This window comes from Protopterus annectens, chromosome 3.part1, assembly GCF_019279795.1.
Source record: "Protopterus annectens isolate FY-2018-M chromosome 3.part1, PAN1.0, whole genome shotgun sequence".
NCBI lineage: Eukaryota > Metazoa > Chordata > Ceratodontiformes > Protopteridae > Protopterus > Protopterus annectens.
Window position 1 is genome coordinate 1,562,656,382 of NC_056732.1, and position 16,943 is coordinate 1,562,673,324.

The window sequence follows — 16,943 nt, forward strand, 5'->3', positions numbered from 1 at the left end:
TAATAACCTGGCAATAAGCGAAGCTCAGACATTGAAGGGTTAAATGATTAAAGGTGAAAAAGTAAATCAAGTATGTTATGGTTCTTGTTCAGTTACGAATCTACCCCTCATATGATTGAAGTTTTGTCTCTGACAAAAATGCTGATATCTTGAGGAATGAGATTATGTTTGACATGTTTTTGCCAGATAAGAAGAAAAATACAGAGAAAAGTGTGTGGTCACATTCAGTAAACATATAAAACTGAGAAGTATTGCACTTAAAAATGAAGTCTATTAGAAGAACTACAATTATGGTCCAAAATGGATATCCAGAATCATTGAGAGCTGCTTGGGACCTGCATCTTATGATGAGGTCATTGTTCATGGTTGTGGCTGGAAGTAAACCTTTTAATACTAAATTCAACCAGTGGGCAGAGAAGGCCCTAGACCCAAAGGCAGACCAGGGTTGGCAGTCCTCATCTAAGTGAGATTCCCCCAGGCAGTACACACACTTGAACTGTGGCTCTGGTGGGGAAACATACGACAACAAGCAGTGCACTTTTTAAATCTCTAAGCCTTGTCAGACATTTCGGGCAACAACTACAACAATAAAACTGACAGAATGCACAACTTCACCTAAACACACCAGTACAAACAGTCACAGAAAAGCAGCAAAATGCTATATGATGACTATCACTAGAAAAAATATACTGCACAAACAAGAAACAATAAACATGTGTGTGTGTGTCTGTGTGTGTGTATATAAATATATATATATATATATATATATATATATACATATACATATATATATATATATATATATATATATATATATATATATATATATATATATATATATATATATATATATATATATATATATATATATATACATATATATATATATATATATATATATACTGATTGATTGACATTTTTATAAGAAAAGCGCAGTCTGGGTCTGAACTGTCTGCAAACACAAACAGCTAAAGTTAACTTTGTGTATGTGTCTACCTGTTTAAGCTAATATTCATTATCCCCTGGAGAGCACTCTGCTTTGCCTTGTAAACAGCCCCCCACACACACACATTCACTCATCTTCCATTTCTCTTTTATTCCCTTCTGTTAGCAAATAGTATCCATAACTGATCAAATTCTGTGTGTTTGTTAATTTAAATTGAGACCACAGTAGCCTACTAATACAAGGTTATCCTGCTCTTCCACCCGAGAAATGGTTAAGCAATGACTTACAGCTTCAGAGCAGTCTTTGGTCAATTCTGATTGTTTCTTAAACACAAACTTGTCTTTGTTTGGATCTTGGCTCATCCTGCTCTATTCCCCCTCGCTACGCTCAGGCTCACTCCGCTTTCCTCTCTGCCCCCATATCCCACCCACCCCCCAATACCTGTAATTTAAACTTGACCAAGCCACACCCACCAGAGTTCAAACCACCAAATCTGCCTAAATAATTATAATGAACCCCTCCCATTACAAATTACTACCTATCTACAATACATTTGCACTCACATACAGTAGCAACTACCCAATAGAAACATACCCAGTAAACACCCCAAACATCTCATACATAACTTCTAACACTGAATATGTGACATTCTAATCCACCCCTCCTATGCCAAAACTTCCTACCACATTAACACAAACTATCCATATTACCTTCTCAGGTACCCAACCCATACTTTAAATTTTTACTAATATCTACTTAATCCCAAACTCACTCCCCATTATATCCTGAATAGTCATCATGTCTACCAAATCTCTTTCATTTCTAACTCAGATACTACTACTTATTACCATATCTTACCTAACCTATCTCACTCAACCTCTCAGTGCAAATCATCCACCCCCATTTCATACAACTAACCCAATCTCCATGACGTACACATATTCCTCAACCTGCATATTACCCAGTCTCTACCCCTTCAATAATAGTATGCTCTTCACCTACAAACTCTTACCCAACCCCAAAACCTCTACTCACATCTATGTTAGCCACATCCTCAAAAAGCTTACACTCCATAGATTACATGCCAAGCAACTCAAATACCTCTTCTGCCATCTCATCTCTATCCTTCTTTCCGGCAACATTCACCCAAACCCTGGCCCATCTCCCCCACACATCTCAACCTCCCAATCATATCCTCTTCCCACAACTGGTAAACCCCTCTGTTTCTCAGTTCTAAATGCTCAGAGCATATGCAGCAAAATTCCTAACCTCCATGCCTGGCTTCTCCATAACCAACCCGATATTCTGGCCATCTCAGAAACCTGGCTCACACCCCATATAAAATACTCTGAACTAACACCACTCAATGACTCCATAATTAGGAAAGATAGAACACATAAAAAAGGGAGTCGCTCTCCTCTACTCATCATCCCACTTAGTTACCTCCTATACCAAACCTATTCCCAAACTTGGTAAGGCAGAACTAATTCCAGCCCTAATTCATATAAACAAACAAACTTATATGCATATATCCCTCCTGGAGACAATATCTCAACCCTTGAAGATGTTCTGACCTGGTTCTCTAACAACATCACTAAGAAAACTATAATCCTGGGTGATGTTAATATTAACTGGTCAACAATTCCATCTCCTACATACTCACTTAATATAAACTTGTACAACTTCACTCAGCTTATTAACTCAACAACTATGCCTTCAAAGAACTTCCTTACTGGAAGCACCCTGGACTGGATTCTAGTTTCTCATCCACATTATATCTCTGACACGACCCATTAGGCGACCACGTCCCCACTTTTGCCCACGTCTTCCCTCCTCCATACAACTAACTCATACCTACACCTTCACTTGTCGTCTAAAAAACTTTAATCCTAGCATATTCTCAAATGCACTAAAAAAATGAACTGGAACCCACTAAAAACCCTTCCCTCAGAAAATGCTGTTACCTACTTTAACTCAACTTTCCTCAACTTGCTCGACTCCTTTGCCCCTCTGAAAACAAAACCCATAAGAAGCAATCCTGTACCTTGGCTAACCAAAAATACCTTACCAGCCATGCGATTCCAGGATAAAGCCTGGAAATGCTACTCCAAAAATAAAACTATCACCATCCTTAATGAATTTAAAACACTTCTTAACAAAGTAAAAAAAAAAGTATTATCTCAGACCGCAAAGTCTACTCCTCTACACTCCAAACCAACCATAAGACCAACCCCAAAAAAGTCTGGCATGGAATCTCCTCCCTTCTCAACCCTGACAAAAAAGAAAACCCCTGCCCTGATCCAGTTGCCTCTGACTTGGACTTAGCCACCCAATTTAACACTTTATTTTTCGATTCTATAAGTAAATTACATCATCCTTCACTTCCCATTTACCTTCCCCACCCTTATTTCCACCTATTCCTTCCTCCCCTAGCATCTCCTGCTCCCAACCCCTCCTTTCTCCTTCAACCCCATCCCTACAGCCACCATAAAAAACTTCTACTAACATTGAAACCAGGCTCCAGTGCCCCTGATGATATACTCTCATATTTCTTAAAAGTTGCCGCAGAAGGCATAGCTCTTCCCATCTGCATTCTTATAAATTGATCTACTGCTGAATGTCAAGTTCCCTAGCTCTGGAAAAAGGCCTTTATTATTCCACTCCATAAAGTTGGTAATAACAATAATATCACAAACTTTTGACCTATCACTATCTTGTCCCCTATTTCTAAACTTCTCGAAAAATGCATCCATCTACAACTTCTACCTTACCTCATAAACTAACTCCTAACCTCTACTCAACATGGTTTCAGACCCGGACACAGCACTACCACAGCTCTCCTCTCCTTCCTAGAAACAGTTAATAAGGCCCGTGACACTGGCCACATCGTGTCCACTCTCCTCCTTGACCTCTCTAAAGCATTCAATACTATCTCTCATAACCTTCTTTTCACTAAACTCCTCTATTAACTGGTTTACCAGTTACCTCTCAAAACAGGCAACAGGCAGTCAGATGGAAGAAAGCCACCTCCCCTTTTCTCAGTACTCCCACAGGTGTCCCCCAGGGTTCAATTTTAGGCCCCCTTCTATTCAATATATTCATAAACGATTTCTACCAAGCCATCCCAAATGACAACCTTGTCCAATATGCCAACGATTCAACAATAATCTGCTCTGCCTCTTCTATACCCACCCTAGTTAAATTAACCCAAGATGCCTTTTCCTCCATTGGGCAATGGATGATGGACAACCATCTAGCACTCAATGCTACTAAAACTAAACTCATGATATTTACTGCTTCCAAAACCACCACCCTAGGTAAAACCTCATTCTCAGTCACCAGTCAAAATAATACTCCTCTCGAAATAGTCTCTAATGCTAAACTATTAGGAGCCCTGATTGATGACCAGCTAAAGTTTGATAATCATCTACAAGTAAATATAAAAAAAAAAAAAAAAACAGCCATGCTTTACTGTCACAACCGTTACATCTCTCCCTCCACTAAGTTCATCCTCGCCAACACTTTCCTTATCCCATCCCTCCTATACGGTGCCTTTATCCTTACTAACCTGCAATCCTCCCTCAAGACTACTCTCCTCTTGCTATAATAAAATAACAAAATTTGCAACCGGCCATAGATCCACTTCCCATCACTGCACTGCCCTACACCAACTGAATTGGCTTGAGCTGTCCAATTACCTCATCTATGTTCAACTTGTCCAAGCACACAAACTTATTTTCACCCCATCTCTCTGTCCCTCTCTTGCCACCACCTTTAAAATGCACCAACCAAATAGACTTTTGAGATCTAATTCCCAAAATCTAATTGAACTGTATAAACCTGCCATCCACCAGGCAAACATCTAATGTCTTTCTCTCTAGCACGCCATTGGAATTCCCTCCCACCTCTCACCCGCACCACCAGAAGCCTCCCTTCATTCAAAACCTTACTTCACACACACCTAACTTCACTATGGGAATGCTCTTGCTTCCACCCAAAATAATCTCCCTACACTATAGCTACTCTCTATAAGCTATAATTCACAATAGCCTCCCATTGTTTTGTACCCCTAATAAACTCTAGGAATTAGCATAACTCCTAGAATGGCACAGTTCAGTATCCTAGAAATTAACTGCATGAATTAGCATAACTGGTAAAAAATTTAGACTGTTTCTGTTATTGCATTGTGCTAACATGTTAAACTGTTAAAAACTTTGACTGTTCGTAAATATTACTCTTATTGCATTGTACTAATATGTGCACTCTACTAACATGTTTTTCTTTTTGTTTAATTTAGCTTCATTTGTGCACATTACATTTCACTAATAACTTACTCTTAAGTTAAATCTGTAATTTGTAATTTTTCTGGAGCTTTTCTCTCCAGGACAAACAAACTATATATATATATATATATATATATATATATATATATATATATATATATAAACAAAAAAATCGACATGGTCAATAAAAGCAGGCATAAATGGTTAAAATACTCTTTAAAAATAACAAAAGTTGAGTGCTTTCGTCCATCAACTTGGACTTCTTCAGAACTAACAAATGATAACGCCTTCCTTAAATATTCATTCAATTAAGAGCACAAGTACAAGTGAATTTAATTACCAATTAACATGTTAAGGCATGTAGCTTAATGCAAACAAACTCATACTAGGAGCATTGTTCCATTAACTTTCTCTTCAAAAACCTACAAAAATTAAAAGAACTTGTGTCTATAATCATTAATCCAGTGACTTTCAAAACGCAAACCAATTATGAATAATAAACAATATATAAATCACCTGCAAAGAAACAAAAATAATAATAATAATAATAATAATAATAATAATAAATAGTTTTTGTACAAAATATAAAGAAATATGTAAAAGTGTTTAAAAAATATAAAAAAAATGTGAAAGTGTTTAAAAATAACATATATAAATTATATGTAAAAGTCCCCCTCATAATTTAGCAGCTGTCATTTTAAGTACTGACTGTAGTGAAACTTGTTCGTTAAGAGCCGGATTAACTGTAGCATCCAGCCTCAGTTGCCAGAGGAGTTCCTCGTATTCTAGTCTATTTTACCAAGCTCCTCTTCTGGCATCCAGCGGGACAATTTCTAAAATACCAAATAGAAAATGTTTTAAACCAGTACAGGACATAGAATGTTTACACAATGCATTCTTCAAACTAGACCTCCTCATATCATACAAGTGTTCATAAATCCTCTTGGCCAGTTTCCTCTTGATCTTACCTACATAGAAACTAACACACTGGTTACAAAGTGCAAGATAAACTAACCCTTTTGAAATGCAGTCACCCCTCTTAAATGTGATGGTAGTTTGACAATAATTATTTAAAGTACAGTTTTGTACCTACCATAAACGTAGATGTTCGAAGATCCACATTGCTGCAGTCCTAACACTAGGGTAGTCCGCTGTCCCAGTCGGCCCGAATACCAAAGTATATGGCTGACGTCGGTCAAGGCGCATTAGTCTGACGTCAGGACGTCAGGGTACAAATGCGCATGACCGACGTCATATCCTCAGTCTTTTCTTGCCCCAGATGTCAGAAGACCCTAAAAAGATAAGGCCCAAAACCAAGAAACACCAAACACTCCTGCACCAAATATATATACAAATTTACAAGAGTATAACCCCACCCACACAACCACCCCTAAACACAGAGGGGAAGGAGGGAGGGTAAATTGGACTGCAGCAATGTGGATCTTCGAACATCTACATTTATGGTAGGTACAAAACTGTACTATGTTCTTCATACCACATTGCTGCAGTCCTAACACTTGGGTAGAATCCCAAAGCAGAGGTAAGGGAGGCTGGCAAATCATAAAGAAGCAGGAGCTGTCAACATGCCCTGCAAAATAGCCGTGGCAAAACCAGCCCTAGATTTAGAGTAGAGAGGAAGGTGGTAATGCTTAGAGAAAGTATGCACTGAACTCCAAGTAGCTGCCTCCAAAATATCCTTAGTTGCCACCCCCCTTAGAAATGCTGTTGAAGTGGCAGTAGCCCTAGTGGAATGAGGCCTAATCCCAGCTGGAATCTCCTTGCCATGATGGGAATAACAAAATGCAATGCAAAACCCAATCCACTTAGAAATAGTTTGTTTTGACACAGGCTTGCCCTGAGAACTCAAAGCAAAAGAAACAAACAACTGCTGAGACTGCCTAAAATCCTTAGTCCTGCTTAAATAATAACGCAACTGCCTGTGTACATCTAAAGTGTGCAAAATCTTTTCCCCTTATTTTGGGGATCTGCATAAAAAGTAGGCAAATGAATAGTTTGGTTCAAAGCCACACTAGAAACCACCTTAGGCATAAAGGAAGGATTAGTACGTAATGATACCCTATCCTTATGGAAAATCAAAAAAGGCTCAACCGCCATAAGGGCCTGCAATTCAGAAACCCTTCTTGCAGAAGTAATGGCCAACAAAAAAGCAGTCTTCCATGACAAATATTTCAACTCAGCAGTAGCCGCAGGCTCAAAAGGTTGTAGAGTAAGTTTCTCCAACACAAAATTGAGATCCCAAGCAGGAGTAGGAGCTCTACGTGGGGGTCTTATATTCTTTGTCCCTCTAAGGAATTGCTTGAACAAAGGATGAGAAAACAATGGTGGGTCACAATCATAGTGAGCTGAAATTGCTGCAGCATGAATCTTAATGGAAGAGAAAGACAAACCTTTGTCCAATAACTCAGTAAGATATTGAAGAGCCACACTCAAATTAGGCTCAGAAACCTCCAAATTCTTTGCTGCACTCCAAAATAAAAATCTCTTCCATTTTTCTGCGTACACTTTCCTTGTACTAGGTCTTCTGGCTTCCATAATCACATTCAAAACTTGTTGAGGAAGTTGAGACCTGCTGTGTTTCAAAACAGAATATGCCAGGCTGTTAGATGAAGAGAGTGAAGCTTGACATTGAGTAGATGACCGTCCCTCTGAGACAATAGGTGTGGAATCAAAGGTAAAGGCCATGGAGGCTTCCTTACCAGACTCCTCAGTAATGGGTACCAGTGCTGCCGAGGCCAATCTGGAGCTATTAAAATCATCCTTGGCTTGTCTTGTCTGACCTTTAGGAGTACCTTTGGGGGAAGAGGCAGAGGTGGAAAGGCATACACATGAAGATTTTTCCAACTGAAAGAAAGAGCATCCACTTTCCAAGCTGTGTGATGAAACCTTTTTGTGCAAAACTTTGGCAGCTGGTGGTTTAGTGGAGAAGCGAACAGATCTATGTCTGGAGTTGCCCATGACACTGTCAATTTTCGAAATACATGAAGATCCAGTTTCCACTCGTGGGGATCCATGATTTGTCTGCTTAACACATCTGCTAAGGAGTTCTGTGCTCCGGCAGAAACCTTGCCTGAAGAGTTAGTTGCAAGCTGAGCGCAGTCTCCCATAAAATCATTGCTTGCCTGCATAGAGGGTAAGAATGTGTTCCCCCTTGTTTGTTGATGTACCACATGACAGTTGTGTTGTCTGTTAGAATCAACACCTGCCCTGGAAGAAGTAACTCCTTGAAAGCCATTAATGCAAACTGGACTGCTAACATCTCCTTCATGTTGATATGTAGATGCTGTAGTCTGGCAGGCCACTTGTCTTGTATCCACTTTCCATTCAGATGAGCTCCCCAAGCTATGTCTGAGGCATCTGTCATTAGAATCTGACTCGCCTCTGGCCGGGTCACAGAGAGTCCCTTGTTTAGGTGACATTCCTGAGCCCACCACAAAAATTCCTTTTGAATGCAAGGTATTATTTGAATGACAGTGTCCAAATCCTGGCAGTGCTGTGTCCATACATTTTGAGATACCATTGCAGCTTCCTCATATGCAGTTTGGCATTGGGAAGCACCAGAATACAAGATGCCATGAACCCTAAGGCTTGAAGGACTGTCCTTGCAGTCAGCCCGGACTGAAGAGATAGTTGATGGAAGTAAAGGGAAAGATTCTTTTGTTTGTCCGGGGTTAAAAAGGCCATCTGGGTTGCTGTATTCAGTCTCACACCCAGAAAGCACATGTCTTGAGAGGGTACTAGACTGGACTTTATTTCGTTCACAGAATACCCCAGGCATCTTAGCACTGCTATCACAAATTCCAAATGCTGTAAAAGGTCTTCCTTTTCTTGAGCCAGAATCAGGCAGTCGTCCAAGTAAGGATAGATTTGTATTCCTTTTAGCCTGAAGTAAGCTATCACTGGAGCCAGAACCTTTGTGAATACTCTGGGCGCAGTAGATAAGCCAAAGGGCAATGCAGAGAACTGATAATGGGAATTCCCAGCTCGAAATCGCAGATACTTCCTGCAACTTAGTCTGATAGGTACATGAAGGTAAGCCTCCTTGAGATCTAAAGTTACCATCCAGTGATCTTTGCCCAGCAGAGGTAAAAGCTGTTGTAACGTCAACATTTTGAACTTGGGAATGTCCAGATAAGTGTTGAGGATAGATAAATCCAAAATTGGTCTCCACGTGTTCCCCTTCTTTGGTACTAGGAACAGGCGAGAATAAAATCCTAGGCCCCTTTCTGGCACAGGAACCGGCTGAATGGCCCCTATTTGGAGTAACAGCGAAATTTGCTTGTGAGCCTCTTTTCTTTGTAGAGGAGGAATGTCTGGCATGCCTTTGAAAGGAGGCAAGGTATGGAAATAAAACCTGTAACCGTGGTGAATGATATCCAATACCCATCTGTCTTGGGTAATTAAACTCCAATTTTCTTTGAAAAGTGCCAGCCTTCCTCCCAAAGGTGCTGCCAGACGAGAAAGCACTGGCAGCTGAAAAGGCAGGTCATTGGGTCTGTTTACGAAAGGACTGACCCCTGCCCTCACCAGAAGACTGAGCAGGTGAACTCCCTGTCCTAGGCCTAAAAGAACCTTGAGCTCTGCCCCTACCATGTCTAGACCTACCCCTAGACTGGGAATCATAAGCAGGATATGTCCATCCCTTAGTAGGCCAATTTCTACTAAACTTCGGAGGCTGAACCTGCAAAAAATCTTTAACAGTCTGCATAGACTTAGCCTTGTCCTCCATTTTCTTTAAAACAGCTTCCACAGGCGAACCAAACAACACGTCAGACTGTAACGGAGCATCCAAAATCCTTGTCTTAACATGCTCAGCTAAATTCTGATCCCTTAGCCAGGCGTGCCTACGAAGAACAGAACCAGTGGCAGCCACCCTCGAAGAGGCCTGCACAGCATCAAAACCACATTGCAAGGAATGCTTACCCACCTGTTCAGACACATGAACTAAATCCTGCAACTCTTTACACTCAATACCTTCCGCCAGAGCATCCACCTTAGACTTCAATTGTGAAAGGAGATAATTTTGATATTTTAACATGTGGATCTGGCAATTCAAAGCCCTCATGGCTAAAGTGGAAGAAGTATACACCTTCTTTCCCCATCTATCCAAAGCCCTTGCCTCTTTATCAGGAGGAACAGGATTTTTAACAACAGAAGCCTTAACACCTTTAGGCCCCTGAGAAACAGTTTCTGGGTCTGCCCTACGGCTCGTAAGAAGATACTTATGAGCATCAGGCACCCTATAATACCTATCTGGTTTAACTGGGGCAGGAGGCAAAGAATCAGGGTTCAGGAAGCCTCTGCAAAACATCTTCCACCACATCCAGAACAGGAGGTATAGCTAAAGGCCGATGGTGGGGTAAAAACAAAAATTCCGTAAGCCTCTTCCTGGAATCAGAGAAATCTTGGCCTTCCCATTTAAAATGCTCCCTCATGGAATGAAGAGTCTCTGAAAAAGAGAAATCCTCAGGAGGAGAAGCCGAAGGAGTAGAATCATCCACATCAGAATCAGAATAAGGAGGATACTCCTGCAAGTCTTCAGCCGAAGACTCAGAAGCCTCCGAACACTGCTCAAAACTCTCAAGCTCAGGTTCCACCCTAGGCCTCTTATCAGGAGGGGGCATAGAACCTCTAATCATAGTAATCAAATCTTCTGCCATTTTAAGCATATGTTTCTTAGGCAAAGATCCCGAAGAACTAGGAGAGACCCCCACTGAAGTTAAACCTGGCCTGCCTCTCAAAGAAGCCTTGGAAACAGAAGGGAAGGGCCTAACCACCTTAGGAAGAGAGGGGAGAACAGCCACCTGAGAAGCCCCTTCAGCCTGGCCTACCTCCTGAGAAGACACATCTTGTAACAGTAAAGTCTCTCCCTGAGACTCCAAAGAAACTTCAGGCAGAGCCTCCGGCTCCACTGAGCCTTCTAAAGAACCGACGTCCGGGACTGACGGTTCTTCCAACCTAGGCTTTGCTGCTTTGTCCTTGCGCTTTTGAAGCGGGCGTCGGAGCATCCGCCGGCATTTTATAATTACAACGCTTCCCAAAAACTAACCTGGCACAGTCTAACCTTCTCTTTATAGTGCGTTTGTTAAATCTAGCACAACAGCGACATCCAACAACGTCGTGCTCAGGCCCTAAACAAGGTATACACAAGGTATGGTAATCCCTATGAGGTATCTGTTTCCCACAAGAAATACAGTTATTCACTTTTTCTGACATCCGGTTAAATACTGAGGCAAGAAAAAAACAAAATATTCCCCAACGGGGTACTTAGCCAACTTTGATTCGGTCTGAAACTCCGACTTCAGAAAATTTCTGAACGCCAACCTGCACTCGCAAAACTGCTTCTGCATCGGACCATGCGGCAAAAAAGACTGGGGATATGACGTCGGTCATGCGCATTTGTACCCTGGCGTCCTGGCGTCAGACTAATGCGCCTTGACCGACGTCAGCCATATACTTTGGTATTCGGGCCGACTGGGACAGCGGACTACCCTAGTGTTAGGACTGCAGCAATGTGGTATGAAGAACATCGTGACTTTTTCTTTCTCTAGAATATACTGACAGAAACATATATGTATATGTGTGTGTGTGTGTGTGTGTGTGTCTGTGGATATATATATATATATATATATATATATATATATATATATATATATATATATATATATATATAGTAAACATTTCTCTTTTTAGGGTATGTAGGGGAGGAGAAAAAGGCAGGAAAAAGCCAACAGTACTAGCTCTGTAAAATAACTAAACAGAAAACTATGCACAATGATCTACTATAGCACTCTAAACAATGAATAGCAATTGAGACTATTTATTCATAGAAAAATAAGAGATAAAGAAATCACTTCCCTAAAAAACACAGAACTATCAAATAACTGAACCTTGGGATTATGCTTGAATCGGACAGATTGGCAAACAAGATCTGTGGAACTGTGAGGGAGGAAGGGAAAGTTGCCAGCTTCAGATCTGGTCAGATCCAATACAGCCAACAGTAGAGGCAGACAGAAAAGACAACATTGGATCTTTACTCATCTTTGAAAATTTTTTGAGCAGCACAGCAGTTCCCACTAGTTTGATACCAAAGACACTTGACATAATTCTTGTAGTAAGAAACCTCTCCTTATACCTGTGGTGACCGAAGACCAGAAAAATCGTTACTTACACTTGTTGTGAGAGAAGAGAGGCAATCTTCAGGTCAGCCTTTGTCACTGTACTCAGCTGTTTAACATGTAAAAGCAGGACCTCTATGTATCTAAAGACTGTATGAGGGAGTGGTGACAGCATTTTCCCTAGAAAGACCAACAATGTGCTCTTGTTTCTCTGAACATCTGGTATTCTGCTGAGACATTCTTAGAAAATGAATGACATGGTAAGCTTTGAAATTGTAAGTGATGTGTCTGCTGTCTTAAATGCTGAGTTTAAAATGTTTGGTGTAGAGTTAGTTTCTTGTACTGACAATTCTAATTAATATTAGGACTGCAATACTTAAAAATGGGGATGCAGTACACTTGATGTTCAACTATCCAGCCTGGATGGCACACACTGTTAAGAATGAGAGTGTACAGAGAGTGCATTTGATATTTAGTTGAAGCTGTTGAATTCTCCTCCATTTCCTGGCTTTGCTACACTTGCTACACATTCAGAAATTTCTACGTTTTGAACTATGCAAGTGTGTGATCTATTGCTGTTGCTGTCCTGGAGTTAGGCATTTATTAAAGCTTTTGATACATTTAAAGTATCTATTTTTTTCCCTAAGTTATAACAGTAACATATTACAAACCAATACAATAAAGCAACCTTTTCTCCTTTCCTCTTTATGGAAACAAACTCAGCTGTCTCAAAAGTTACGGCTGGAGATGTCAGCTCTAAATTCCCACACATCCTACCACCACCAGTGATCATTCCATGTCATTTTGCTGGTGAGTTCTCTAAAATAACACTCTGTTGTGGCACTAGTTGTAGTTAGGGTCTTACTGGCACTCATCTTACCACTTTGCAGCAGTACTTTAAGCACATCTCTCAGATAAGCTTTCATGATGACAGTGACACATCTGTGTTTGCTGCATCTGGCATAAACTGATCACTAGGATGTGAGACAGCAAGGCTTCCATTCAGGGGTATCTAACAGCAGACACACTCTTGAAGAACTGCAGAGTACATGGTTCATATAGTTAGTCTTTTAAGCCATATAAAAACTGCAGACTTGGACCTTATTCTTTTAAATGGAAAAGGTGCCCTGGTGTAAGAAATGGTTAAATTACCCAGGTAGGACCAACTATCAAACAGTATTTACGGTTCTCAATAAATTCAGATGAGCAGTAAAACCAGAAAAAACAATGGTACTCCACAGTTTGGGTCCTATTTCTGACAAAATGGGACAGCACCTGAGAAATAATTAAATAAATGAATAATCTGGAAGTATACAGGAACAGCAAGCAAAAATTAAATCTGATATCACAAAGGTAAAACATCCTTCAATTAGAGCAGTATACAAAGAAAACAGATAAAAATGTACTACTCTGTAAATGAGTAAGGTACTACACAAACTAGCCTCCTTGCAGAGGCACTACATTAGTGACAGAAAATGGGGTTGGCATAATGGTTAAGGCATTTACCTCAAAGACACAAGTTACAAGATTTGATTCTCATCTTTGAAGGACCTGGATTAAAATGACCTACAAGGGCTGTAAGTCTAGTTTTTACTTAGAGTTTGGGGGTTGGTATAGTAGTTAAAGTGCTTGCATCATAGACAGGTACAGGGTTTGATTCTCACCAAAGGAAATTTGCTAGGCTTAAAACAGCCCACAAGGGCAGTTAACCTGGTATTTACCTCTAAACCTACAGGTGCACTGCATTGCCCCAGTTAACAAATTTAGATTAAAATACAAATAACAAAGTATGTCTTCTTTTAAATGTAACTAACGTGATAGTTGTGTTTTCCACTACTTTGCCCCTAGGTTCATGACATTACCCTCTGCCTTACCCTCCTATGTATACCTCTCTTCCTACATAATTTTGTTAGGAATAGTTGTCAGCAGTATAATGAGTTCACTCCTCACTCTCTTGGTATTCCAAGATGAATACAGTTTGCATTCATAGATGAAAAAAAAAGAAACATACAAAAAAATTCTGAGGCTTTAACCTGGTTTGCATCACCACTGTGTAAAGAAATACTCATGCAAGACCTTTAACTGTTATTCAGTGCAATATTCTTTACTGTCCTGTATGGAGACATATCTATATGGAAGTAGTTTAGTCCAGTTTTGTAGCACTCTATTACATTCACAGAGTGCAAAACAAACAGCTTTATAACTCTTTAAAAATGCATCCCCAAAGCAAAAAAATGCATATGATGCCTTATTCAAGTCTTGCAGTAACTGAATCAAAAAAATAAAATGTTGAAACGACTGAAAACAGAGTCCAATGGCAATTTCAGTAATAAAAAAGACAAAACATAAGCGCTTTTGTCCCACTTCCAGAGAATTCATCAGATAAAAATAATTATCCACAAGACATATTTATACATCTGTATGACCTTATGGGTAAGGACCCTATTTTTACTTATAGAACAGGGAAGAATTTTAAACAAATATTTGAGAAGAGCTTTAATTTAATTTTTAAAATTAATTTTTTGATTTGGTTCGTGTTGCTGTACACCACTTTTATTACTTGCAGTAAATGAACATTCTACAATCTACTTGAATTCAGAGAAATAAGAGAGTGTTCCATGAACACATAAATTCAGTGAAATAGCTTTATAGTTGCAGTAGTCTATGTGAAAGTAAATATACACAGAATACCTTACATTTAAGACAAAACAAAAAATAAACTAGTAAAACAGTCAGCTACACGTCACTTTTTTCCTTACCAGCTTCATAAAAGCTGTATTTTTTTTTTCCTGAATACATTTTTTTATATCTTATTTCTGACAAGAGGTAGGAGGTAAAAACAAATTCATCAATCCATCCAAGGCAAGACCTAGGAAAACTGCATAAACAGTCTTTCTTATTACACTGTACTGGAAACTTTTGGAAAATACCTGGTATAAAAGGAGCAGTGGGTAAGCCCTCATGATGTCCTGGTCTAAATGTTCTTTGGGTGATCCAAGATGATTCTGTAATTCCCTGACCTGGCTCTTTCCACACGTCAACATGGCTGACAGTACTGGTAAACTGCTGAAAAGTGGGCATTGGTCTCACTGGTCTGAGGCCTGGCTCTGTCCTTCCTTCTTCCCCAGGGCTTACTGGTCTGGTTATTTGAATCCCCAGTTCATTATACATGTCTCTGGTGGCTGGAAAGTTTGACATAGGTGGTGGAGATGGCCAGACCCTTTCTGAATATGCCCATTCACCAAAGCCAGCAGAGGTCTCCTCAACTTTTTTTGGCCACTGGGGTGGTGTGCCTGGTTTAGGAGAGCCTCGGTATCCATCCTCTGATGGAGTGAAAATGTGGGGAATTCTTCCTTGTGAAACTAGGCTTGGTTTACTGCTGAGGCTTGATAGCACATTCAGCGCAGGTTCCCCTGTGATCAAGCCTGGCTGTGCTGATGCACTCTTAAAGGGAGTGGTAGGACCCTCATGATTAGGTGTACCTTGACCTGTTTTGGTGGTTCTACTTTGTATCCCAGCTGACACATGGATTGGCCCTGGCCCCAGTGGCTTCTCAGTGTGTCTAATTCCTGGATCACCAGAAAATGCTGTCATCGTGAAAGGAACAGCAGCAGATGGCACAAAAAGACCTTGTTTTCCTGTCACACCTGTCTTGTCATGAATTCCAGATTGTCCAGTGATACCCACTCCAGTGTGCATTGCCACTCCTGATACTGGTTTTGTACCTGTAATTCCAGTAGTGTTGAAAACTCCAGTTGCAGTCTGAATTCCAGGTTGTCCAGTACTTGGCGCAACTTCCTTCTGCCCTACAGTAACAGAGAAAGTAAGATGGTAAAAATAGTGAAGAACAGTAAATAAACTATTTTCTTAGCTTAAAAGTACATTCCTAAGCAGGAAATAAACTTTAAACAACTAAAAAGTAAATATGGAAGTTTTTCCCCCAAAGGGAACTTATCTGACCAGTAATGAGAACAGTATTAGCTGACTGTTGCTCTTCAAAAACCCTCAAAGGAGCACTCTCTTTGGAGGCAGGGATGCTTTGTAGGGCTTGGCACCCAAAACTGTCTTTTAGGCAGCTCAGCTCGAGCTGTCTAATGGTCTGGTATATGGAAGGTATCCTATATAGAACATAACCCCTGTAGCTTTGGTTAATGTAGCAGTGATCAGTATGATGAATATCAAGCCCAACAAGTGATACAATTTAGATGACCATTCTCCAATCAATGGAAAAACAGCAAAAAACAGCAAGGCCAAAAAAAAAAAAATAATAAAGTGGGGATGAGTGTGGTTTAGGAGGTATAGAAATCAGAGAGAGAGAGTGTGTGTGTGTGTGGGGGGGGGGGGGGCGCTTATCAAACACTCAAGAAGGAACAACAGGAAGTAAAAAAGAGGTATGAGAAGTTAGAAAAAGAGAAAATTTTAAGTTGTAGAAGAAAAAAAAATCAAACTTTCAGAAGGAACTTTCCACAGAAAATGGAAGAAGAATTTTTCATAATACCATGAAAAGGAAGAAGAATGTCACAGCTCAAACTGAATGTCAAGTATAGTAGGAAATATAGACAGGATGAATTCTTTACA

At 40.1% G+C, this 16,943-nt stretch overlaps 1 protein-coding gene across 1 annotated transcript in view; it reads right to left on the reverse strand.

The window, feature by feature from the left end:
- Positions 1-16,943, reverse strand: part of LOC122797804 (SCO-spondin-like) — a 4,708,783-nt gene that overhangs the window by 2,569,553 nt on the left and 2,122,287 nt on the right. The window contains exon 52 of the mRNA XM_044066325.1: positions 15,296-16,171. Coding sequence (XP_043922260.1) covers positions 15,296-16,171 — 876 coding nt within the window. The remainder of the gene's footprint in view (positions 1-15,295; positions 16,172-16,943) is intronic.